The 26298-nt window shown below is 42.6% G+C and overlaps 2 protein-coding genes across 19 annotated transcripts in view; both read left to right on the top strand.

The window, feature by feature from the left end:
- The window catches only part of LOC120454001 (modifier of mdg4-like), a 28101-nt gene extending 19665 nt beyond the window's left edge, over window positions 1–8436 (top strand). Inside the window, exons 1-4 of one of the 17 annotated variants that reach the window (XM_039638992.2) lie at window positions 3058–3211; window positions 3414–3654; window positions 3897–4012; window positions 4755–5015. In XM_039638992.2, the coding sequence (XP_039494926.1) occupies window positions 3480–3654; window positions 3897–4012; window positions 4755–4940 (477 nt within the window). In that variant the 5' untranslated portion in view covers window positions 3058–3211; window positions 3414–3479 and the 3' untranslated portion in view covers window positions 4941–5015. Of the gene's footprint in view, window positions 1–1215; window positions 1509–1609; window positions 1915–2004; window positions 2163–2306; window positions 2606–2753; window positions 3212–3413; window positions 3807–3896; window positions 4013–4754; window positions 5016–5120; window positions 5611–5713; window positions 6127–6208; window positions 6693–6791; window positions 7058–7533; window positions 7770–8037; window positions 8114–8185 lie in introns of those variants that run through there. The other 16 variants (XM_039638991.2, XM_039638983.1, XM_039638985.1 and 13 more) reach the window with 16 other exon arrangements.
- Window positions 8437–10622: 2186 nt separating this feature from the next.
- The window catches only part of LOC120454000, a 31005-nt gene continuing 15329 nt past the window's right edge, over window positions 10623–26298 (top strand). Inside the window, exons 1-4 of one of the 2 annotated variants that reach the window (XM_039638968.2) lie at window positions 10623–11870; window positions 17223–18402; window positions 22404–22551; window positions 25454–25695. In XM_039638968.2, the coding sequence (XP_039494902.1) occupies window positions 11769–11870; window positions 17223–18402; window positions 22404–22551; window positions 25454–25695 (1672 nt within the window). In that variant the 5' untranslated portion in view covers window positions 10623–11768. The remainder of the gene's footprint in view (window positions 11871–17222; window positions 18403–22403; window positions 22552–25453; window positions 25696–26298) is intronic. The other variant, XM_039638969.2, reaches the window with a different exon arrangement.

Here is a 26298-nt window from a genome sequence, read left to right as displayed (position 1 = left end):
AAGCCTACTTTTCCGAGTAATAATTCTGAGTAATAATTCTACTAATTCTGAAAAACTCTAATAAGTTGTTAGTTATTTTCGCACATCCTTCTTTTTTAAAAGCTTTATTGTATATAAAGGGTGTTTTTTTAGGAGGTTTATGTTTTTAAAGTGAACAAGAGAGAACGCTATATTCGAGTTCCCCGACTATCTGATTCCCGTTACTCAGCTAGTGAAAGTGCGGAGGAGGTCTTCAACACTGACAGTTTTTGGCGGTTTGTGGGCGTTAGAGTAGGCGTGGCCAAAAGTTTTTCGGCAAATAGATAGAAATTTACAAGACTAATACAAAAATGAAAAAATATCAAAACATTTTTCAAAAGTGTGGGCGTGGCAGCTTTGGGCGGTTTGTGGGCGTGGCAGCATGATTCGACAAACTTGCGCTTCGTCTATGTCCCTGGAGTCTGTATGCTTAATCTCAACTTTCTAGCTTTTGTAGTTCCTGAGATCTCGACACGTTCATACGGAAAGACAGACTCGGCTATTGATCCTGATCAATAATATATATACTTTATATGGTCGGAAACGCTTCCTTCTGCCTGTTACATACTTTTCAACGAATCTAGTATACCCTTTTACTCTACGAGTAACGGGTATAAAAAGAAAATGTACAGGTGGATGTAGAGAGCAGATTTTTTTATTTATTTGATAAAGATAATTCGATGGCATTAATGGTGGAATATAACTTCGTAGTTTTAGAAACTGCATTCTGGAAGTCTAATTCTTGACAACTTTTTCAAGCATCTGGGGCCCTATGTCGGAAATAGCTCGTACAATATTTTCTTCAGTGCGCAGAGTGCGAAGTCTAGTCGGTGGCCGAAGGTCCAAAAGAGTGAACTGGATGCGAAATTTCTCGATAATATTGCGCACAGTCTGAATTGATGGCCGATTATGAGGACCATAAAACGGGCGAAGCAAAGAGTGCACTTTCACAAACGACCTATCATTTTCGAAATTAAATTTAACGATTTAGTATCGCTGATCAGCTGTTAAACCATTCATCATGAATTGCCAAACCAAAATGAACATAAAGCACTCGACAGATGTCAGCTAATATCAAAGATGGCCAAACTGAACCCTATTGATAAAATAAAATATAATCTTTCACAAATAAACTGCATTCCTACATTTAAGCCAAATCTACATCAGTCAATATATTCATTGTGGTTCTCCCTTTAGTTTGCAGTGTTGCGATGTCGTGCGCGGCTTAAAACCAAATTGGATACACTCACCATCCTGAACAGCGAGCACAACCACGAAGTTATCACCAAGGCGCGGAAGTACGGCTCTCTAAAGCGACAGCGGGCGGAAGCAGAGGCGGCGGCCCGGGCGGAGCGTCGCCAGGACCCTCTTGAAACACCCGCCACTCCAGCACCGCCAACAACGACATAGCGCTCTAGTCTTAAGTCCAAGTGTAAAATATTGCATCACCTCAACACTCGTCTGACTCAATAAAGTTCAAGTTAGCTAAGTTTCTGGTGTTCCAAGCGTCTCTTTGCCCTTTAGATTTAGATCTGAGTCCTACTTCTCCACTCGTTTGTACTAACCATGTGTGTCTACTTTTTATCCTCAGATTCCGTTGCATACTACTCGTACATCACCGGGTTTCGCGGGAGCCGAAAACTGAAGATTGGAGAGTTCACCTTCACTCGAAACAAGACATCGGGATTAAAAACTTATTGGTCTTGCGCTCGAGCGGGTGCTCACAAATGCAAGGCCCGCGTGGTCACCGGGCAAGACCACGATGTGACCATAAAATGCGGCCAACATAACCATCCGCCCTATTAAGGAAACATATAAAAACCGGCCCACTTAGGCTTATTGTATAGAATCAATTTATAGCCTATTTATTATAGAATATAAATCTGAAAAATCAAACCCGTATTTTATAGAATTCACACTTCAACAGTCTCCATAATTGTAGTCTTTGCATTTAAGCTTACTTAAAGGTAATTTGTTATCTTACAGTATTCGACGATCTCGATGACATGAAGGGCGCCATCAAGCATAGCCTACTCACCTTTATTCGGGGACAGCGCGGTTGCAAACTGTTGGCTTTTAATGGTTATAACTACGTGCGAAATCGTCGCAGTAACCTTAAGACGTACTGGATATGCTCAAAAAAGGTAAGATAAAATTGATGTAACCTTTAGGATAACCACGCAAAAAACTTATTGCTAAGTTGCTAAGTTGTACTTGCTATTTAGTTATGGCTTTTATGACAGTTTCAGACAGAAATCAGCTTGTTTTATTTCATATCTTTATTCCAGGGCAGCACGAAGTGCAATGCTCGAGTGGTCACCAATGTGGTTGAAGGTGTGCACAAAATAGTCCTGGAATCCTGCCATCACACCTGCCTGAACACGGAGCGAAAAAAACGGCTTTCGGTGGCAAACGTCATGGGAAAACAGCGAAACAAGTCGGGAAAGGCTGTATCCACTGGCTTCATAAAGGAGGAGGGTGACGAGGATCTAACACTAGAGCTAAGGACACTCAACTTAAGCATCGAGGACCTTAACAACCTGCAATGAATCGAGACTCAAAATCTAGCCATACCTTGCGATCTAGGAGTAGACTATTTATATGCGAATCTAAAATAAACTGTTTGTCTTATGTGTTTAAGCGAAGCGTACTATATAATTTGAAAAAAATATCTGTATGTGAAATATTTGATTGCGTAGCTTTTTACTAATTCTGCCTATTTTTCTTTGTTTTAGTGACATTCGATGTAATAACTGTTCCGCTCGTAAAATCCGAACAACACCCGCTGATGAAGCGCGTTCGTTTGTCCAAATCTATGGAGGACGTGCACTATGTTCGTACTCCGGCCGGAAATGGAGTTTTACATTGTGGAGAGCATCGTTACCTGCGGAACGCCGCCTACAAGGACAAGGTCTACTGGAAGTGCAGCAAGTGGCGCAAACAATGCCGGTCCCGCGTCATCACTCACATCTTGCCGAATGGCCAATCCCGCTACGCCGTCAGCGGGGTACACAATCATTCTTAGATAAAGAGCATTCAGCGGGCTGAATCGGGCCACATTCATAGCTATAGCAATAAAGCACCCATATGTATAGAAAAGAATAGTGAACTAAATGTCAGTTTTTTGCAATAACATCATTCAATTTGTCAGTTTAAGGATTATAGTGCAGATGATAGTCTTTAGTAAGCTCAGGTGAGTGTTCCAATGAATTTGCTTAAAACTGAACTTATATATGTGAATGTATGGCAAATAGAGGTCTCTTGTTTTATTTTACTTTATTTAAATATATATATCTCTGTATAAACTCTTATTCCGCATTGCGGTGTTGTTTTTCTTTTAAACTTAGAATATATAGCTTGTTGCGTTCACACCTTAACATGGTTTTTCTTTTCAGGTTTGGGTGAGCTTGATCCGAGAAACCTGGCTGACTTTGGAAACGAAAGCTTCTTACCCAAAACTCATGGTACACGGCCACAAAATGTTCGCTGTGGATTGGCATCCGAACAGAAGTGCGTCCGCACCCTGGACGACTGGGATCGCATTCGGTATGATAGGACCAAGAGCGGCGATGTTCTGCTCTACGACGGATATCGCTATGATCGACGGGCCAACTACAACGACATCATATATTGGTGGTGCGCCAAAAAGCGATTAAACTGCAACGTTTACATGATTACCCACAAAACCAAGCCCACTTATGTAGCCATTTCAGGCGTGCACAACCATTTGTAGACATGTTCACATTACTATATTTCCAATAAACATATACTTCTTCGTTTGAAAGCTAGATTAGTAGTTACCCACACATGCCTTTTAAAAAACATTTCCAAGTTTTTGGTTTTTCGCAATGTCTAATTATCTTTTTCAATCCTTTTAGAACTGGCTGTCTTTGGCACTGGACAGCGGGGAAGAACCGTGCTGCTCTTTCAGAATGAGAAGTTTGTTAAGAACCGATGTTCCGCCTCTCGTACCTACTGGATATGCTCGAAAAAGGTAAGTTTAGCTATGAGTCTTTGCTGAAATCATGGAATATACATATGTAGGTTTTTTTATACCAGAAAGCACTTAGAGTTAGAGAAGAAAGCGTTTCCGACCATATATAGTATATATATTCTTGATCAGGACCAATAGCCGAGTCGATATGACCATGTCCGTCTGTCTGTCCGTCTGTATGAACGCTGTGATCTCAGGAACTACAAAAGCTAGAAAGTTGAGATTAAGCATACAGACTTCAGAGACATAGACGCAGCGATTCATGTTGCCATGCCCACTCTAACGCCCACAAACCGCCCAAAACTGCCACGCCCACACTTTTGAAAAATGTTTTGATATTTTTTCATTTTTGTATTAGTCTTGTAAATTTCTATCGATTTACCAAAAAACTTTTTGCCACGCCCACTCTAACGCCCACAAACCGCCAAAAACTGTCAGTGTTGAAGACTCTCCTTCGCACTTCTACTAGCTGAGAAACGGGTATCAGATAGTCGGGGAACTCGACTATAGCGTTCTCTCTTGTTTTAGTCTTGTAAATTGCTCTCGATTTTCCAAAAATCTTTTTTACACGCCCACTCTAACGCCCCCAAACCGCCAAAAACTGTCAGTGGTGAAATTTATCCTTCGCACTTCCACTAGCTATGTAACGGGTATCAGATAGTCGGAGAACTCGACTATAGCGTTCTCTCTTATTTAAATTAGAGTGGAGAAGTAACCACATATTCCCTTGTACCACCAACAGGATGTGACGGTCTGCAGAGCTCGTGTCGTGACCGCGGTTGACAAAAACGCACAAGAGCGAATCATCAAATGCACCTACGAGCATGATCACAGCCGGAAATTTCCTAGCAACAACCTGAATCTGCCTGTTCTCATTAGAAGGGAGAAGAAGGCGTTATCACTGGATTCGTCCAAGGCTTACATTTAAGTGCACACTGTCAAACCCGCTAGACATTTAACAATTTACTCTTAAATAAATGACTGCTTTACACTTTAAACCACATTTAAGACGAACTACATATTTTTCCATAAGGATATACCTACGCCTTTGACGTAGCACTTGTACACAAATTCTCAAACTAATCCAAAGTTTCTGTTTCATCCACAGCCTTTCACATTGACTTCGCGGACTCCAAGAAGAACGGTGGCAAGTTGCTGGTGATCAATGGCTTCCGCTTCTTTCGAAACAAAAAGCGTGGTCATCTGCAGTACTGGAAATGCCGGAACTATTACAAGGAGCGTTGTCCTGCCATCGCCATCCATGACGAGTCCACCCTCATCCTACGACTGTGTCACCAGCACCAGCACACGGAAAGCAACGACATTGAGATCAAGCCACTGCCTGGCTCAGAATCAAAGTTATTGGGAACCGCTGAAGAAGAGGCACAAGCGGAACCAGAGGCTGAGATGGATAACGAAGCTGATCCGGATCCGGAGCTTGAAACTCGTGGACCTCCTCCTCTTATTCGCGAGCCGCCGCCACTCCTTGAAATAAAATCGAAACAAAGAAACCGAGACTTCTAGCCGCGATTAGATACTGCTTAGCACCTAGTCCATAAGCCTGTAAAATATGTGTATTAAAGCGAAGCAATGTCAAATGTTTTTTAATACCTTTATGTATCAGTCTAAGCCAATTTAACTAAGTTTAAGAATTTAGAACAAGATACTAAAGTACTTCTTCTGCATTCGGTGTTCTTACAGAATTTGACTACGGACATGGACAGTACCGCGGCAACAATCCGCTGATCCAGTTTTCCGTGTCCAAGCGTGGCGGGCAGCTTCTCTGGCTCGATGGGATGAAGTTCTTCCGCAACAATATAAACCGCACCAATCTGTACTGGCGCTGTCATTGGTATTATCGCCATACCAAGTGCCCAGTGCTTATTTGCATGAGCAAGACAAACAGCAACGATTTCCGGCAGATCCATGACCACTGCCACATGCGACCGAAGCGCAAAGAAAAACCTGGCACGGGAGTAGGGCCCAGAATAAAGACTCCTGTGGTGTCCAACGTGAGGAGTCTTCCGCAGAGCATGGCGCACATGTTCGATATGTAATTTAAGAGTCTTTCTCAAAAACATGTTAATAAAACGAGACGAAACCTGAGACACCTACATAATTGTCCAATTTCTTGAATGTATAGTTGTATTAGCCAGCACTTTCGACCATACCTAATCTTTTCTTCCTTTATTGCAGTTGTTCTGGCCAACGACGAGGTCCCCAATCCGGAAGATGTGCTGGTTTTCTTTACGCAATCGCTGCGCGGTCGCCCCGCCATTATGGCAAATGGCATTCGCTTTCTGATCATGAGCGAGAACAAAAAGAAGATCCTGTGGCGCTGCAGCTCGATGGCCACCAAGAAGCTAAAGTGTCCTGCCCGCATCACCATGTTAAAGGAGACGCCGCCCAAGTTCATAATCAACAAGGCGGAGCACCTGCACGCGGAGCTCAAACGGAACAAGTACAGCTCTAGCAAGGCGCAGACGCTTCGGGAACCGCACCAAATGGCCACCAAATTGGACTGCGAGATGGAGGGAGCTGGCGGCGTCAGCTTCGATCTCCACGAGGAGGAGCTCAATGACCTTACTCACGACGTCTAGGGAGACTGTAGTTGGCATTAGGTGTACTTTAGAGACAAGCAAAAGTGGATCATTCATTCATAATAAATGGAAAGAAAATACTTTGCTTGACCAAACTTCTTTATTAGCTCCTCATCTCCAATTGTTCAAGTCTACACTAGGTAACCCATTCTAACCTTTAACATTTCGTTTCTTTATAGAAAACACATTGAAGTACGTTGTCAGTCAGAAGGGTCACGTCCTGCTGATGCACAAAATGTTCTGCTACGTCCGAGAGAAGTGCATAAAAGGGAAAACCTACTGGCGCTGCACCCAGTACACCACCCAAAGCAAGTGCCATGGTCGGCTCCATGTGCTAAATGAAGAAATAGTGCACTCCAGAAGACACAATCATTCACCAACTGGCCAGGAACGAAGGCAGCACATGAAGCTGTTATTGAATAATGTGTGAATAACTATATATTCTATCATTGTGAATTCCAAACAATATTGATTTTGTCGTGCTGATATACCCTAATTTAATCCTATACCTTAGAGCTGTGCCGTGCATTCCTTATTCGTAGTTCTGACAAAAACGTATTCGTTTACTCGTTTATGGACCTTAGAAAATACCTTGATAGTTACCGCTGTCATTAAAATGAAAGAAATGAAATTAAATCATTTTATAGACTAATATACCATAAACGTACACCTAAGAAAATAATTAAAAAACGGACTATATAAATTTAATAGCCACATTCGACATTTATACGAAAGAAACTTTTTATTACGTTTCATATACTCGGTTAAAACCCTAAAAATAACCTGAAAATATGTGTAATAATTTCGTCATATATAATTATTAATATGAAGACATGTAAAAATTAAACATAATCCAATATTTTTATTTCTCGCTTTACATTGTGTGTGTATATAAATAACACTGTATGCTTTCCTTTTCAGGCACGGCACATTTGGCCAGCTTTAGTTGCACGCGGAAGAAAAAGCGTAAGCTGGTAATCGACAGACATGAGTTTGTCATGGATCGGAAACTGAAGAGCAGCATCAACTGGCGTTGTGCCAGATATCGAAGTTCGAACTGCAAGGTCAGGGCCACCACCCACGTGCTGAAGAATGGCCAGGAGGTGTACCGACTGAAATATGCGAAGCACTCACATCTGTGACCTAAAAAAATGCACATACCTGTTGAATAAATTTTAAAGCATTTTATAAAATAAATTATTATTTAATCAAGTTAAACCTTAGGAGATACCGTTCAAAATGGCAATGGAATGTTCCTTTTCTGTGGAATTTGACCACTAGTTTGGGCTCTGGATATATTCTCTTAATTGGATTTAAAATATTAAATTAATTAAGTAAAAGCAAAAAAAGAAAGAAATAAATGAAAGTGCGCGTACTATTAAATAAGTGACCTAAACTAACCCTCGTGTGATCTTTTACTTACAGATATAATACGCAAGCGAGGGATAATGATAGTAAAGGGCACAAAAGGAAAGCCCAAACTGCTGATGGGCGGCTACGAGTAAGTCTTTCGTATTGTTAATTTAATAAGAATAATTCCATTAACTGCTTGTAACATTTTTTTATATTGAAGGTATTATCGCAACAATTCGCGGGGTTCTAAAACTTATTGGCTTTGTGCTCGAAATCGTTATATGCGCTGCGCTGCTCGAATTATAACTTGCTCTGTGACTGGGGAGCTGATCATCAAGAACCAGCAACACAACCACGACACGCTCAACCAGCCCAAAGCTAAAATAAAGGAGAAACCACTGTCTTCAAGCCCCAAGACTAAGGATCCCGAGCAATAGGCAATAAATCTCGTACCATTTCGATTCAAAAACAGTTTAATGTACCCATCTAGATTTATTCATTATTTATACCCTATTTATGAAGGTTGACAATTTTGAGTTAACTTTTATATACTATTATGCCAATACAGTAGGTGTATAAGTTTTGCGTGTATAAGAGATGTACCTCCAAAGTTATCAAGGGCACCTCTTACACTTTTTAGGTTTACCAGGATGTTGGTATTATAAAATAAAACAAGAGAGAACGCTATAGTCGAGATCCCCGACTATCTGATACCCGTTACTCAGCTAGTGGATGTGCGAAGAAGAAATTTCAGCACTGACAGTTTTTGGCGGTTTGTGGGCGTTAGAGTGGGCATGGCAAAAAGTTTTTTGGCAAATTGATAGAAATTTACAAGACTAATACAAAAATGAAAAAAAATCAAAACATTTTTCAAAGGTGTGGGCGTGGCAGTTTTGGGCGGATTGTGGGCGTGGCAACATGAATCGACAAACTTGCGCTGCTTCTATATCTCTGGAGTCTGTATGTTTAATCTCGACTTTCTAGCTTTTGTAGTTCTAAGATCTCAGCGTTCATACGGACGGACAGACGGAACTACTTGGCCAGATCTACTCGGCTATTGATCCTGATCAAGAATATATATACTTTATATGGTCGGAAACGTTTCCTTCTGCCTGTTACATACTTTTCAACGAATCTAGTATACCCTTTTACTCTACGAGTAACGGGTATAAAAAAAATCTATGAATTTATACCATACACTTATTTTTATGTCCATGGGTGTACAATTTTTCCAGTAGAGAGACCAAGCAACATTATTATTTTAAAAATTATTTTTATTATAATTATTATTATTTTAAAAATGTTCAACACTGAATATGTATCTCGGAGTTGTAAAGTACAGTTATACCCAGGCACGTCGACAGGGGGGGGGGGGGGGTTCCCCCCGGGCCCTTATTCCCTGTCGCCTGGCCTGTTTCTCGTTGAGTAAATGCAGAAGGAAGGAAGCCTTTCCGACCATAAATGGTAAATATATTTATAATCATGAATATGTGGCAAGTAGAAGAAACCATATCCAACATGAAAAGGATATACGCCTACAATGTGGAAGTTTGTTTTAGATCGTTGCCACGCCCACTGAAACGTCCACAACCCGCTAAAACATTTACGCCCACAATTCTAAAAAATGTATTGATTTTTTGTTCGTTTTAATTTTTGTCTGGCCAATTTTTACTGATATGCTCATACGCAAATGGCAAATAATATTTTGAATTTAAATTCTAATAGTAAAAAATAAATCAATTTTTTTAAAATTCTAATAATTTATCAAAATTAAGCTGTGCAAGTCAATACTACCAAAAAAAATAATAAAATGTCTTGTTCGAATGGATTCAACTCTTTGTAAAAAGCATGTGAAGTGATTGTGTATTGGCATTGGAGTTTTACATGGTCACGAAAAACCGTTTTTGTAAACAGATACTTTCGTTATTGGTTCAAAAACCCTTTGTTGCATTGCCAGTTCTCAAATTGATACCGCACACAATGGCGGGCCTGCTAATTTCTTAAGTAAACTTTGTGGGTCTTGTTTATACAAATCGGGTTTCAAGAGGAGAGTGCGAAGTGTGGAATGACAAGAAAGCTGATTCAGCTTCGGGCCACTTGAAATGTGCCTCTAAGTGAGGCATATTAATCTGCTATTGATATAACGAATTTGTTTTCTTCAGACTGCGACTACAAAAAGTTGCTTGTTTCTTAAGAAAAATAAATGAAACGACGTGCAACTTTTGCGGCGCCTTATTTCGCCTTTGCAATATGACACTAGTGCCATACAGTGAATTTTGTATAATTTTGTATAATACATATGTATATACAAAATCAGAAAAGATTAATTCGTTTTACTTGTTTGGTCTGTTTACGTTTGAGCTTAGAATATATGTTAAAGCGTTTTAAGTATTTTCATAAGTAAAACAAAAATAATATCACAATATTATAAATATCAAGGATTTATATACCTGGTGAAAATTGCAGAATGTTGTTTGAAATTAATTTAATGCGCCAAACGCCATCGTTATGCTGATGAGGAGAATGGTTTGAGCCCCTGCTAGACATCTGCGAAATTGCAGCAGAGCTGCGCTGTGGTGCGGTCACACTGTAGCGTTGAGATACAATCCCTCGAAGGCGAACCGTATCCGTACCGTATCGAAAAAGATATATTCTCTCTCGAAAACCCGAAGCGAGCGGACGTGCAGCGCGTGCCGCGTAGATACACAGCCCATAGATACAATTTCCCTTGGCTCGTTTCGTAGGTGGTGTGTATTGCAGCAGAAGCAGCAGCGAACGAGCCAAGCGTCTCTGCGTGTGAGAGCGTCTCGGTGAAAATTCAATATAACAAAGAGCCATGTGAAAATCGGTTCAAATCGCCAATTGCCCAGCGATTTCAAGACGAATATCAAAGGAACAGGCAGAAGGAAAAAGTGTGTGTTGTTTGGGGTACTGCAGATTGAAAACCGCTGTGCGCGTGTGCTTTGTGTGAGTGTGATTTGCCCGACGCGTTTTGCTAAATATCAATAAGAAGTGCAAAAATACAACTTTGTCTGCTAGAAAAGTATCTAAACCCAATTATTCGCCGAAGAGCATTCGTTTTAATTCGATTGACACAGCGAGTGGGCGAGAGGAAGAGGGGGCGACTTGAGCAAAGGCTCAGAGAGTGAGAGAGAGAGACTGGGAGAGAGATCCCCATCGACCAGAGATAATATAACTGTGCAAATGGTGGTGGAGCAGTGAGCAGCAGCAGCAACAACAACAAGGGCCATTGCAAATGTAGCGCCGCCGCTCAGATCTCTTCGCCGCTTTGCTTTTGCGCACAGAACCTCGGCGAATTGCTTCGAATTCGCCGCAGCTGTGTGTTTGGAAACACCTTGCTCCAATATTTTAACACCCTCCGCCCGCCGCGCCGTCGACGGAAATATCCGATTTTGCACGACCATCGCAGTTTCAGTCTCAGTTTCGGTTCGCTTCGTGCGCTTTCTGCTGCCCTGCAGCGGAAAATTCAACGAAAAATCACTGGACAGCTTGCAGAAACTCCCAAAAAAAGTAAACGGAGGAGAAACAAAAAAAGAAAACCGAAAACGGGCTGCGATTTTTGCAGTTACCAATGCTGGTTGGCTGCGTTCCGCACGCGATTTCCTCTGTTGCTGCATTTTCATCCAAATTAAATCCCAAGACAACGACAACAAGAAGAACGGGTAAAACCAGGAGAACGGCATGAAGAAGAGCCCCAGCACAAGGTGAAGAAGAAGAGCCAGCTCCAACATTGTCGCTGCGACGTCAGCGTCGCTGCAGCGTCGCAGCTTCATCAGCTAGCCATGAACTACAACTACAACAACAGCTACAACTACATCTGCAGCACCACCAGCGCCAGCAACAACAACAACCACAGAAACAGAAACAACGAAGGCAGAGAACAGGTTTGTACACAGCGAAAATTTGGTTATTTCTAATTCGTTATTCGCTTTTCCAACTGGACCAAAGTTCTAAGCGGTACTTAACGGTTATTTTTGAAATGTATCTATTAGGTGGGAGAAATCAATCGGCCGTATTTTAATTCAATACTTAGGAATTTAGTCCTTTCTCAGCTTAGTCCAAGAAAATATTCGTTGAATTTTACTTGAAGGCAGTAAGTCTAATTTGACATAAAATTACCCTTACAGTTCTCTTTAGGAGGTAAAATAGTATGTTAGTTCTTGATTTCCGGAGCATAAAAATTCATAAAAATTTGTACAACATCCTACTTCTTAAATAGTTCAATTACTGCCTTTTATAGTAATCAATATTAATCAAAACTATTTTCAAAATACCTCTGCATATTTTATTGAATATAAGATCATATCTGCGAATAAAGTGTATGAACCCTTATGATTGGGTTTTTCTCAGTGCAATTCGGGGCCGTCGTTGCTCTCCACTCGCTCGCTCGCTTATTCATAACTTTTTTGGTTATAGATTTTTGTCACCCCAACCCCTAACACTGGCGACCCAACCTCATCCGACGACCCTCTCCGCTCTTCCCCTCCGGCACACCCCCCACGTAGCGCCACCATCCTTCAGTTGCTCACATGCTCGACTGTTTCAGTTTTTCAATTATTAATGGTGGCCATTAGTGCGCGCGCCGTTCGACCGCCCCGCCCCCTTCGGCTGGCCGCCCCTTTGCGGGTGTCGTGTAGACGCTTTTTTTCCTTATCGGACAAATTGTGTTTGTCTGAAAAGTTCAATGAGGTGCGCACTGCAATTGCACTAGCCCCACACCCAAGCACCTTTTTCCTGACCAGCCGTCATATTTATGCTATCGACACATAGATAAAAATCATGTTGGTACCGATGTACATACGTTGCATGGCTTTTCCAGATATCAGATACCAGAATGCCGATTGAGCACCCGCAGCACGGCGGAAATGTATTGCATTAGGGGAATTACTCCGGGACGGGACGCAACTCCGGAGTTGTTGATTAATTCAGCTCGAGGTGCGTGTGGGTTTGGGATGGGTAGCTGGGTAGTTGGGAAGTTGGGTTGTTTGCCTGTGGTGTTGTTTGTCGGATGTGAAAATTCTCTATTTATATTTATTGCTCAGTTCGTTGCTCTGGGGCGAGATAAGAAATGCCTCTGAGTCATTCGAGTGAATAAGGATTTACGTATTTCACAGGAAGCTTTGTGCGAAAGTTAACAAACGCACGATAAGTTGTGAAAGGTAGCCGTTGGGTTTGCGACAAAGCAGATGTGTCACTTAAACAGGGGTAAGGCAACGATAAAATTGTCATAAATATACTCTGACTTACTACCAACCTATGTGGACACTTTGCTCCAATTAACTGGGGTAGGAAATGGGCATTTTCAAACTTTGATCATCGAGATAAAATGGGGCGAGCAAGCAGAATGTCTTTTCTAATCTCATTTTACTAAGATAAACGCATGGGGTTCGTGGAATCAGAACACTATTCCATTAGTCAAGAGTGCAATCATAATAAGCTGTGTAGATAGAGTTGAAATTACACAGAATCAAATAGAGCCTGTTGTTGAATCGAATGAAAAGGTCCTTTTAAGTTATAAATAGGGGAATTGACTGATTTGTATGATTAACATTAGGTTATTTCTAATAATTAATGGCAGTATAAGAACGAAACATAATTAAATAGACTACTGGTGACTGGTTTATTTCCCTAAAGAGTAGTTTAATAAAAACTCTACTATTATCGATCAATTAAAGCAAAGTGTGTTCTGCTTAATTGTTTAGCTCCCCTTAGCCCATGTGGGGTTAGGAATATGCCTGTGTTATTATCCCATCTAAGCCGCACTTAACTCCCCCAAACGCCCACCCTTGGAAGCCCGGGACACATGTGTCTATAATAGACCGTGGCATGAGGCAAGGCCATCATTTACCCAGGGCCAGACGACCAGACCACCTGAAAAACCAATAAAGTCATTTCACACACATTAACCTAACCGAAAAGGAGAGAGCATCACGCAACCGCGAAGGGTACAGAGTCCATTTGATAATTGCAAGGAGGTGTTCCTTCTGGTTTGGACTGTGCGCATCTTTCAGACTCTTTGTCAAGCTCCGCAATGAACTCCCTGCCAAAATCCACCCCATCCCAGACCATTCGCACCCGGCAAACACATGCGGAACGCTGCTCGGTCACATATGTTGCACAAAGTGATTATTTTCACTAAAAATAAACGAAATTAATGATTGATGAAGTGAGACAAGGGAGCGAACGCATCCATTCCATTCACATTCGCAATCGCACTCGCCCCTCCAGAAAACTTTGAACGACCGTCAACACCAGCAGGCAGCCCCAGTCGCCGTTTTCCAATTTCAATTCCGATTCGGATGCGGATGCGGATGCGGATTCGGGTTCGGCATCGCCCGGCATCCTAGAACCCGTTTCCAATGAGAACAACAAAAAAAAAAAACAAAGAGCATGGCGAACGTAATGAGAAATAAGCCGTTACATAAAAGAAAAGTGTCTTTTAATTGAAACCAGGTGAAGGAGATGGCTTGGACCATCGCAATCGCAATTGCGATCGGAATCGGCATCAGAATCAGAATTGGGGCGGCTTGTGTGCCTCGAAGTCTCTTTGTGCCCATGCCGCTGTCGCAACCAGACGGAAATCATAAAAATGTTGCATACAAATATTTTTTATGTGTTTTGCTGCTGCTTCGGCTGCTTCTGCTGCTATAGCGTCTGCGTCTTTTGGCCTGGTGAAAATAATAATAAAATGGGAATAAAATAAAGCAAGTAGAGGCGGAACGGAACGAAACGGACCCGGCCGGGTGCCGTGCCACACATTTCGTTTATATTTACTTGACAAGTTTTTGCACTGCGTCGAGACGTCTCCGTCTTCTGCTGTCTTTGTGTCTGTGCCAGAGGTACACTCGGAAAAATAATCCATTTTTATCACAGTACGTTCCTTATTTGAACATAATGCTTTTGCCACTTATTTAAATTCAAACACAAGTTATTACACTCGCTGGAAAACTTTGATTCCGTATTTTGGTCCCCGTTTTTGAAGGAGAATTCTATGTGCTGTATGATATATACATTCTATCCCGTATATGAATCAAGCTCCCATTTCGAGTGTCTTGTTTCTTCGAGTGTGAAGCTCCTGCTTTCTGGTCGGGACCAGTGTCTTGGGTTGCCCGTTTGCCATTTTCGGCGGAGCTATGCACTCGCTAGGCGCTCCACGTCATCAACAACATCATCAGTGTGTTTCGGGGACTGGAACTGGGACTGAGGCTTGGGCTTGGGCTTCGACTGTGTGGCCGGGGCTGGCCTGTTTTATAGTCCAAACGTGATAGCGAAATGTGCCCGTCTTCTGGCTCCTCCCGATGCCTTCTGCCCGCGGGAGCACCCTCCTGCTGTGCATTTTCGTGCAATTCGAGGCTGGAGCTGTGGAGCTGTCTTGGCAGTTTTCTTGGGAGGGGTGCGCCTCGGAAAAATAAATTAATGGAAAACATGCAAACATAAATTCTCTTTAGCTGTCAGGTGTTTCACATTTTAAACGTAAATTATAAATAAGCAAAGTAAAATTATAATTCCGCCTAAATGTTTTATTTGCCACCGTCTGCTGTCATTCGGCCCCCGTTATTTTCCGTTTTGGACATATTTTTCTTCTTGTGGCACATTTCTTTTGTGGCATTTTCATTTTGTGTGTGTTTGGGAGAATTAAGAATTTTATTCAAATTAATGACGTAGCTTATAATTGGCCCCGTTTTTTGGTCTCAGCTCTCTTCATTTTCAAATAAAGACACTTCACTCTGTGGATGGCAACATAGTCATCTCCGGCAACAGCTCCTCCTCCTCCTCCATCTCCACCTCCGTTTCCCTCATCATCGTCATCTTCATATCCAGCATCTCTGGAGGAAGGGGATGCTCTGGCTTTTTAAGAGCATTTGACATGACTTGGGCTTCATTTTCCATTCGATGCGCCGCCGCCTCCACTTTGATTATGACGTGAAGTTGGCCAAGTGCAAATACTTTGCTGGTACTTTTTAATTAACTTAATTAGCATAGATGATGGGCTAAGAGCAGCGCTTACACAACATCAAAATTGCATTATGCCTCACAAGCTCGTCCGCTGGCTTGTGCTCGTTCCGGGGAATCCCGCCCATTTTGATTTAGATTCTTTCGAGCATGCTGAATTTCTAAAAACCTTCGTGACATAATAAATGACACATGGCCTGGCGACTTCATGAGGTAGTTGGGAAAAGCTTTTCATTCCTCCAGCCTGCTTCAGAAATGAATGTAACTTTCTTGAGGTAAGAAAGCAAGGTGTACTCTCTTATAATCGATTTTGTAAGGTAAAATCGGTAAAATCCCACACGTCAGGAAGGAATATACTTTATTCCATTAAAGAAAACACAATGGTAGTTTTAGGCAGTTTTTAAAATCCATATAAGCATTAACAGTAAAAATATTAAAGCTTTTCAAGTTATATTGGATTTAATAACTCCCCAGTTCCTTTCTTATGAAAACAAACCACGCTAAACGAACTTTGAAATTCCCCAATAAAATTGATGGATCGACATTCATCATCTGAAATTTGTCAAAGCTCTGTTTAGAACTAGACGTTCTCAATAACAATTTCTGACCATCTTTCTGAACCATGAAAGTGACCAATTAAGTTTCCCTCAAATGGAAAAAAACCGAAGTATGTACATATGTAGCTAGCAAAGCATTCATGCGATATGGGGATTACAGTACCGAACTGGTGGTCTCCACGCACATGCCAAGAATCCGAAAATCCAAACCTCTTCAAGTGGTTTTTATTTAGTAGAGTTTCCCCTAGCCGGAGGCGCTAAATGCAGGAAAAGATTATAACGGAGGAAATGCTGGCAATGGCGATGCGACGGGGGCGATGCAGACGTTCTTGGGAACACACATAAATCGATGCGTATAAATTGGGGCCTAATTTTTTTATAGCGCGTGATTTTTGATTTACGCATCGTTGGAAGTTTTATTTCGATTGGAGTGGAGTGGAGTGGAGTGGAGTGGAGTGTCGGTTTCCCAGCGCCCATATTTATTTTTATTGCTTTTTAATGCGCCGCCGAGGAAGTTTTATTTATATGTATACGAGCAACTGTTTTGGTGCGTGTTGGAAGGCCGAACAATGAATCTTGTGGGATTATTTGTATACGCCAGTGCTGGGCTGTAGCTTTATTTTAAATTCAAATTCGCCACCACCTTATATCATATTTACTTTGCTCAGCCAGCTTGTTTGTGCTTTATAATAATAAAATATTCCACTCTTGTCTCTGTCCCCACAGGACACGCAGCAACAGCAGCAGCAGCAACCAATGCAGGCGGCACTGAGGACGGCGAGCTTTAGCTCCAGCTCCAGCTCTAGCTCTAGCTCCAGCGCCAATGCCAGCAGCTCCACGTCCACATCCAAGACGAGAGCAGGAATAACGTCGTTAATCTATTTACCGCCTTTCTGCTATCCATGTAAGCATGTGCCTGCGGCCGGTACCACGAATCGGAGTCGAAGCCAGACTTTGGGCCATGGCAGCGAGAGTTGCCAGGGAAGCTGCTGTTGTCCGCCCGGCTGGGAACATAAAAATTATGATAAACATGCTTCAGCGGCGACGTTGACACCAGCAACGGCAGCAGAAGGAGCAGCAGGAACAACAACTGCAACGGCACGCATCATCACCACCACAGGACCTGCAGCGGCAACAATGTCCTCCTCTTGGTCTGGTGAATTCCTGCTGCCGGGTATTCGGTTACCCGTGGCCACAGCGGGGCATAGCTGCACCGATCTCCGGCAGACGTCGCAATTAGTTATGCCCACTGTTGCTAGCGGGGATGTGGTGGCAGTGGGAGCAGTTGGAGCAGAAGGCGCCGTCTTGGAATGCGGCAAGCGATGCTGGCGACGTGAGCGAATGCGGCGCGAAGGACCAAGTCATGCGTCTGCGGCGTCGCTGGCCCAGGTAAATCCAATCAGCACAAGCATAAGCACCAGCAACAGCACCAACGCCAGCACTAGACCAGCAACAATAGATGGAGCATCGGGAGCAGGAGCGGTGGCTACGACAGCCGCTCACAATTCGCAAACAACGACAAAAACAACGGCAAGGGGCACAACTGGTGCAGCATTGCCGCATGATGAAGAGAATGAGAATGGGAATGAGAATGATGAATGTAGGTGCTTTAACTATAACGGTGATATTAGTCTGGATCGGCGGGGCGGGACCGCGGAACTTTCCGGCATTACGTGGCTGATGTTCTTGTGGCAGCATCTGCTGCCCGGCAACGGAAACAACGACCCCATACTCATCCGCACCCACACCCACATCCACGAATCCAGCTACCCAGCGGGGACGACAACGAAAACAGCAAGGAGCAGGAGCAGGAGCTGCGCCATGACGTCGACAAAAAGTTGGCTGGGACCGCTGCTAATGCTGCTCCTGGCCACGTCCGTCAGCGGCTGGGGCGGTCGGCAAGATGGTGAGTAGCGAGCCCCCGTCGATAAGTAGCGCTATGATAAGAATTTATAATTTCACTTGGCGCGCCAAGAAAGTGCCGCAGCAACTTTGGGACCCAGAATGTCAGCTCCAGCATCCCCAGTATCCTTCCCCAAACCCCAATTTCATTTAATTTTTGTGGCATAATTTGTACTCGCAACAGAGCGACAGCTGGCGGCTCATCCCCCTCCCCCCTTCTGCCAATCGAGTTGCCCCATCCACACCCAGGGCCACCCCCTCTTTTGGTCATGCTCAATTGAATCCATAAGTAGTTTGTGACCGCAGATCTGCGTTTGCGTTGGTATAATGCGTTTCAACTGTTTCTCCGTGAACGAATTCACCCAGAAAAACAAAAACAACAGCATAAACAACAAAAACAGCACAGAACAGAACAGAGCAGAAAAACGATGAAAACAACAAGCAACAGCCGCTCCGGCAACAGCAACATGCAATGGCAAATTGTACGGAAATTGCCCGAAACAAACAGCCAGCAACCGCCGACCGCCGACCAACGACCACCGACCGACCGCTGACCATAATTCACTCAAGTTAGACAAAAGCATTTTGGTTGCCCCGCCCCTAAGCCTCCACCTCCCCCGCCTCCTCGAAATCCGCCATCACAGCTGTCCCTCTGCGAAGCGAAAGTCCAACATCCAGAACCCGGCCCAAAACGCAAATGAGTCTCGCAGGCAGAAGCGTCATGCTCTTTGAGCTCGACATAGTCGAGCTGGAATAAGTGTTTGTCTGTTCGCTAGGGGTGCGTACTGCCATTCAATAGGGGTGGTCCAGTAATGTGCCGGGCTCCCTTGAATGGTTCTCCTGCCCTAGCTGGTCTATCCCACCGACTACTTCTTCCCAAGCGCCTAACGAACGAGCTCTTCAAAGTGCGCACACCCATAAGTGTGGGCCAAATAATTGGGTTAAGGAGTTGTTAGCGCGTTGAAGTTGTCATTATAGATCATCGTGGATAAGATAAGTGCACGCTGCTGCGATAGGAAATTGCTTGTCATAACAGGAACCACAAATGACGGAGTAGTGCATAATTAATATCGCGTTAAATATTCCCGCTGTCAATCTTAATTGAGTACTAGGGAACAATAATGACCTATAATTCCGATCATTTGGAAGTGTGCTCTTGATTCGGAATTATTACTTCAAAAGGTGACAGATGTAAAACAACCGCCGTTTTAGCAATTGTAGACATTAGGTTCCCTTAAATTCGAAAACATAAGACAGTTGGAATGGAATGAATACATACATATATGTATATTGTAAAATCAACACCATACACCCTTTTATCCCAAGCAAATCAAATTACATTTTAAGGATAGTCACTGCCACTGAAAGATTGTGGTTCCGTAACGCTTTTCCAAGTTCCTACATCTTGTTTAGCACGTGTACATATACATATGTATATGTGTCTGAAAAGTCGCCTCAGTTACCTTCTCTCTCGCAGATGTCGCAGATCCCCGAGATTTATTTTGATTAATGCACCTGATTACTGTCGGTTTATGGGGATCCATTGTGAGGAGCAACTCTTTGAGCATATGTATGTTACTTTATTTCGTGCTTCCCCCATTTCGCTTTGTTGTTGCCTAAGCTTCGTCATTCCCCCACCATCATACCATCTGTATGCTTGCTGAGCCACTCTAATCCAAACGAAAAACACACCGAAAATATATCTGAAAAGCCCCGTGCCCGCTTTTCGCGTCCGTCATTTCAACTGTCTATACGCATTTGAACGCTTGTCTGTCAGTCGGTCGTGGTCTATGTCATATTATTGCTTTCAGCTTGTATTTACTTAAGCTTGTCCTGCAGCATATTTTTCAGGGGTAGCGAATTAAGGACGAAGGGCAACGTGCGACGCTGGTGCTACGCCAGCAACAATGCCCTGCTCGCTGCGGCACTCAGGCAAAAGTATTGAATCATGTTGGAAAATTATTCACGGTACTTGAGATTGGCGAAACAATTATTCGTCGGCGGGGGGTGGTTTTCGGGCTTCGGGTTTCGTATTTTTGGGTTTTCGGGACCACGTTCCGGGTTCGCTCCCGGTTCCGGAGCCCCTGACTCCAGACTTTCGTTCGGGGCGGTGGCTGCCCGGCAAAGTATGCTACACTTTTTGCACAACAGGCCGCCCGCTGTGCGTATGGGCCGCATTATGACAGCCAGGCGAATGCGAGTGCGGCCCGTAAAAAGCACAAGTCATTGGACAGCACACACACACACGCATATATTGTGTAAGTGTATAGCTCTGGCTATAGCCAGATATATATGTTCGTTCGACTTTAGTCAGAGGTCTGAGCAGCGGCTCAGTTGGGGCTCAGAGTTCAGAGGGCTGCGCTGATCCTGCGCATGAGTACCTTTTGTTTGCCGCAAATGTAAAAACAAAAAACAGAAAAGCTGAAAAAGTGGAATCAACAAGGAACAAGTAGAATAAAAGAAAGGAAAGGAATAATAAAATAAAATGTGTATCGCTGTAAGTACGGACTGCGAGTGTGAGTGTGAGTGTGGCACCGTGTTGCCCTGTCGCTGTAGTTCTTGCTGTTACTGCACTGAAAGAAATGGGCTTATGGCAAATGTGTGGAAAAATTAATAAAATAAATCAATAGCTGGATGAAATATTGCAAGTTAAATCTATTGGTCATTCAAATTTAAATAAATTTCAAATAGTTGGATACAGTTGGAACAATCGCAATCCGAGGATCTTTTTTATTAGAATCCTAGGCAAATAGATGGTATAAAATTTCGACTCAAGGATTCTTTAGTGTGAATTGTTTTGTCTGCACATCGACTCTGTGCCTTGGGTTGTGTTTCTGTTTCTGTTTCTGGCTCGGGTGCGCACATTCGTCTCTCCTTGCGAGTTTTCTGTATTTGAATGCGTAGCCCGAACTCGGACCGTCCTCCATCTCCATCTCCATCTGCGACTTGCCAGTTCCGAGTGTTCCTTACCCACCGCCCGCCCATCGGCATCAGGACTGGCCTCTCCATCTCCATCTTCATCTCCGCTACCGCCATTGCCACCATCTCCGCTCCTGTTCTTGTTCCCGTTCTCTGTCCTGGCCACCACCCTTATCCCAACTTGCAGCTCCCTGCCTCTGCTGCCTCTGCTGCCGCTGCCAATCGTGCCCAAACATTAAGCTATATGTGTGGCTCAGAGGGTGGTTTTACCATTTTCTATATGTATCCGTGTGCGGGTCTATACCCATTGTATGGGATATAGTACTTATTGCCTGAGTGTGCGAGTGCGGCATGCCGTTAGCTAACTTTCCGTTAACGTTTCTTTCTCTATACTTTGGCTTCGCCTTTCCCATTTCTCTCTACCGTTCAGTTCAGTTCCTTTTTTTTTTTTTAATATTCACAATTGCCATTTCGGTAGTTTTGCTGCCACTGTGCGAGTGTGTGTGTGACATTATTATTATTACGAGCTGTTTTTGGTTGCCTCGCTTGTTCAACTTATTTATGCGCCTGGCCACCCCTAAAACGCCCGAATACCCTACCCTTACCGAGTTCCCAAGTATCCGAATATCGCACTCCTGGCAGCGGGTCGTAAATTTGAGGCCCTTATGCGCACGCACTTAAATACAATCATAATAATAATTGAAACAATTTACAAATTAAAAAGCCACAAATCTTGGCACCCGAAACTTGACAATACAATTAGAAGAGCAGTACCAGTCGAAGAAAGTGGCCAAGCGAATATTCTAAATTTATCAATAAGCAAGTGCCTTTTGTATGGTGACTCGTAAATAAATATGCCTGCAAACGCACTTCAGTGGGAAAGATTGCGGTTGCTCTTTTATACGGCTCTTAAATGAACAATGAACGCAATTGAGGCCACATCAACCATCCGACCATATATGTACGTACATTTGTATGTACTATACATAGCTGCAGTCCACGGGGAGGCAATTGGAATATAATATCTTTATGCATTAATGGTTAAGTCGTTTATTAATAAATTATTACTGTTATTTTGGCTTGCAGCGCCCACAAATTGCACATTTCCGGCGAGATGGGAGGGCTCCTGGTTCCTGTCCGGCTATCAGCAATCCATACACATCAAGGGCTCCCAGTTCAGCTATCGCGGCAGGTGTGCGGCCTCCGATGGTAACAAATATCTGATTGTCGACGAGTAAGTACCAACTCTCCGTCCGGGATAATCCAAAATCCCCCCCTCGGGGGCCTTTGGCATTTCGCTTCGCCCCGCTAACAATATGCTAACATCTCAACCCGATACTCGGTCCATTGGCTGGCGAAATATAGTGAATATACTGATTTTTGGCACAGGCCGAGGAAAACGAGATGTTCTGGTTTACTTTCCCCCACATATGTACATTTGCCCATATGTGTTTTTTGTGTTGGTCCCTTTGTCGAGGAGCGCCTATAATTGAATAAGTTTTCATTTCTGACGGCGAAGGTGTGTGTGCTCGGTAAAATGTGTTAAGGTAAGGCTGAGGACCCTCCGCACGGGTGGGAAAATACCGAACTAACCTCATTAAAAAGAAGCCAGTCAGCACATCGGAGTGAGTGGAGTGAGTGTAGTGAGTGGAGTGCCGGCCAAAGACAACAGTAAGGGGTGAGCGACATCGGCATTGACAGCGGCAAGGAGGCGTCTTAAACTGAGGTGCACCGAGAGAAAACGTCAGTTCAGTAGGAGCATCTATACTACTGAACTTGAAATTGATTAGTTCAGGCGCTTGTATAGTATTGCCACCACTTAATCCAGTTATAGTTATTTGAAACATTATTTTAACTAAAGTTCACATATAAGATAATTATTTGTATCTGCCATTTCGCTATTATGAATAGTGCACGGATAAATTTTATCGATACACATTTTTTACAAAGGTGATACTCTGTATCGCGTGTTCTCATTGAATACTAAAAGACACATTCGTATTTATCCCAGGAATAGGAAGAACATAATTCGCAGGACTTTTCCTCAGTGTACCTCCTCACACACACTGTCGCAGGGAAACCTGTCGTCAACGTTATCGCTAACGCTGTCGTTGCCGCTGTTGTTGATGTTGCCGCTGCCGCTGCTTGCCAGCTGCTGCTCTTAACTTTTGCCTTTGAAACGGGTTTGAGTCGAGCCGAGCTTGTCTGCGCACCATGCCGCACCATGCCACACGATGCCGCACCATGTCCTCCGCAATCCATCCGCACTCCATCTGCTCCGTGTGCAGGGCACTTTCTTGGAGGCAGCGCGCTGCTCGTAATTCGGATGTTTGACAAGAGGCAGTCATGTACCAAGACAAAAACCACCCAAAACCCCCCCAATTCTCAGAGTCCCCCCATACGTGCATACATATATATATCGCCAGCGCCCGATAGATATAGAGATCCGATCCGTGCCTGTGTTTGTGTACCCACTCGTGTTGTAAATGCTACTGAACAAGCTAAAAACTAAATCAAACTTTTTACGTGCCCCCGTATTGTGTTTTTAATTTAGAGAACTGCCTTTTGACTACTCTGTATTTGTATCTGTGTTACTCAAGCATTTCTCCTACTTAGCAGCTCTTTTTGTAGCTGCCCGTTTTCCGATGCCTTTTCATTTAAACGATACGAAACGAAAACCAAAGACATTTAAGGAAAATTGCTTTTTGTCCTGCGAATTTCCATGCCATTCCTTTCGCTTTGGTCTGGAATTCCTCTTTTGTTTTCTTTCGTACGAATGTTTTTTAGCCGTAAAGAGCAATGTGAAAGACAATTAAAACCCTTTTAAGCTACTTCCTTAATGGAGAAAAAATCAGAAGTACCAAAAAAGTAAAAACAAAGAAAATGCAAAACATTAAGTTTCCCAAGTGGAGTTTATTTTGAATTTTCTGTTTTGCCATGTTTATGCTTATGAATACTTAATAAACATATGAATAATCCTACCTTTAAGCTAAGTTTTTTCGTTGTAGCTGAAATGTGAAAATGTTTTTTGATTTTTACGCTGCCTTACTTTTACTCTTTAAATAGTATTGGCCTTTTTGCTGTGCTGCTGGAGGCGAGGGCAGGGGTTGTATTCATATTTAATTCATTTTTGCCACGCCCTCTCCTCCGGCTCTCCATTCCGTTCATTTTGCTCTGTACAAGTTTTTGTCGTATACCAATAAATATCGTAAACATAAAACCAAACCGAGCCCCATTTACTGTATTTTACGAACTAGGAATCCAACAGAACCCCTACACTCAGCCCTACCACAATCAAGAATCAAACAAAACCAAGATGAAACTTTTTATTTTGAAACGTTATCTGATTATCAGTACGAATAAATATGTATTCAGAATATTTTTACATCACTTTTCAACAACATATATTTTGTGAGTTTCTTGCGTTATTCAGTGTACGTCCTTTGAGTTCCTTTCGATGATCATTTTATTACTTATCGAAATATAACAGCAACTTAGTAATCGCTATTCAGTCGATTGAAACCAACAAAGGAGTGAGCGAAGTCGAAACAAATCAAGATAGATGTAACTCCTTTAAAATACAGAAAGGGCTGTTCTAGTTTCGACTTATGACTCACTTCCGGGATCATAACATATTTGTGTTGTACCAGTTTGGAGACAGAAAATAAAACGACATTCGAATGTAGGTAAAGGGGATCGCTGTGACACCATCAGTGTGTCTATCCTTGTTTTGCACACAGTGTATGCCCAAACATAAGAACCTTCATATCCGATACCTTCCATTCACACACACTCACTGAGCGACTTCCAGAATGCCCGGTCAAAGTCTTAGCCCTAGTTACCAACCACTTTATTTGTCGATTGCGCCAAGAACCCGAAAACAAGCCAACACATCCCGCACCACCGAGTACCGAACCAAAGAAATACTAATACCAATACTAATACTAATATTGAGTATTTTAAACTTCACACCCATAATAGCATATACACAAGCAATACCATTTACCGAATACAAAACAAAATACAATCTACAATATACAATATTCCATATAGAATATACGTTAAACAATGAACCATATATACCAACTATCGATACCGAATACAAAACTTTTCGTTGCAACCAAAAACTCTTTTAGGAAAGGATGTCATCGTTGCCTGGTTATCTATGAGAAGCATAAAAATGTGCTCCAATATAAAGAAAGTGAGTGCGAAGGTGATAGTATGTATATGCATCAGTCGAACCCATCTGCACTGGCGATGCGTAGCTCTAATAAACAAAGTGATCATAGGGGGGGAGCTCATCCCAATACGAACGGGCATTCAAGACTATCTTCATCGGATCAGTACATAATGAGATCCAATGACGATATGAATGATTGTAAGCATTAACTTTATATTTTTCTATATATCTCTATCTCTCTCTCTAAAATAAGTTATAAGCAAAGCAAGCAAACTAAATGAAATACAAAGACTCTTTCTCCTAACTCGCTATCTCAAAATACCAGTTATCTGTTATCATTTAACCTATTATTACATATTTCGATATTTCGAAATGTCCCCTTAGTTAACCAACATGACTAACCTAACCTTATCATTTAAGCGCTATTTTCATTTCACTCAAAACGAGAATACAAAAGTTTTTCGTTCTCTCCAAAGACCAACTGAAAAGCAACCAAAAACAAAAATCGAAAATATGAAAACACGTTCTCAATTTTTTTTTACTTTTTAAAAACACACACAAAACAAACGCAGGATTTTTAATAATCATTTCGGTATTTCCGATGAGTTTCTTTTTCTTTCGTTCGAAGTTACTTTAGTTTTGGTTTCAGTTCTCGTATGAGTTTTAATGCAACTTTTTGTTACTTATACAAAACAAAACCAAAAAAAAAAAACCAAACCAAACCAAACTTGTAAATAGTCTCAAACAACAATTACTCTGCATACCAAATGAATAAAAAAAACTCAACTTTGTTTACTTTTG

This window comes from Drosophila santomea, chromosome 3R (genome assembly GCF_016746245.2).
Source record: "Drosophila santomea strain STO CAGO 1482 chromosome 3R, Prin_Dsan_1.1, whole genome shotgun sequence".
In the NCBI taxonomy this organism is placed as follows: domain Eukaryota; kingdom Metazoa; phylum Arthropoda; class Insecta; order Diptera; family Drosophilidae; genus Drosophila; species Drosophila santomea.
The sequence above is the reverse complement of the archived record's forward strand: the minus strand, read 5'-3'. Positions and strand labels throughout refer to the sequence as shown.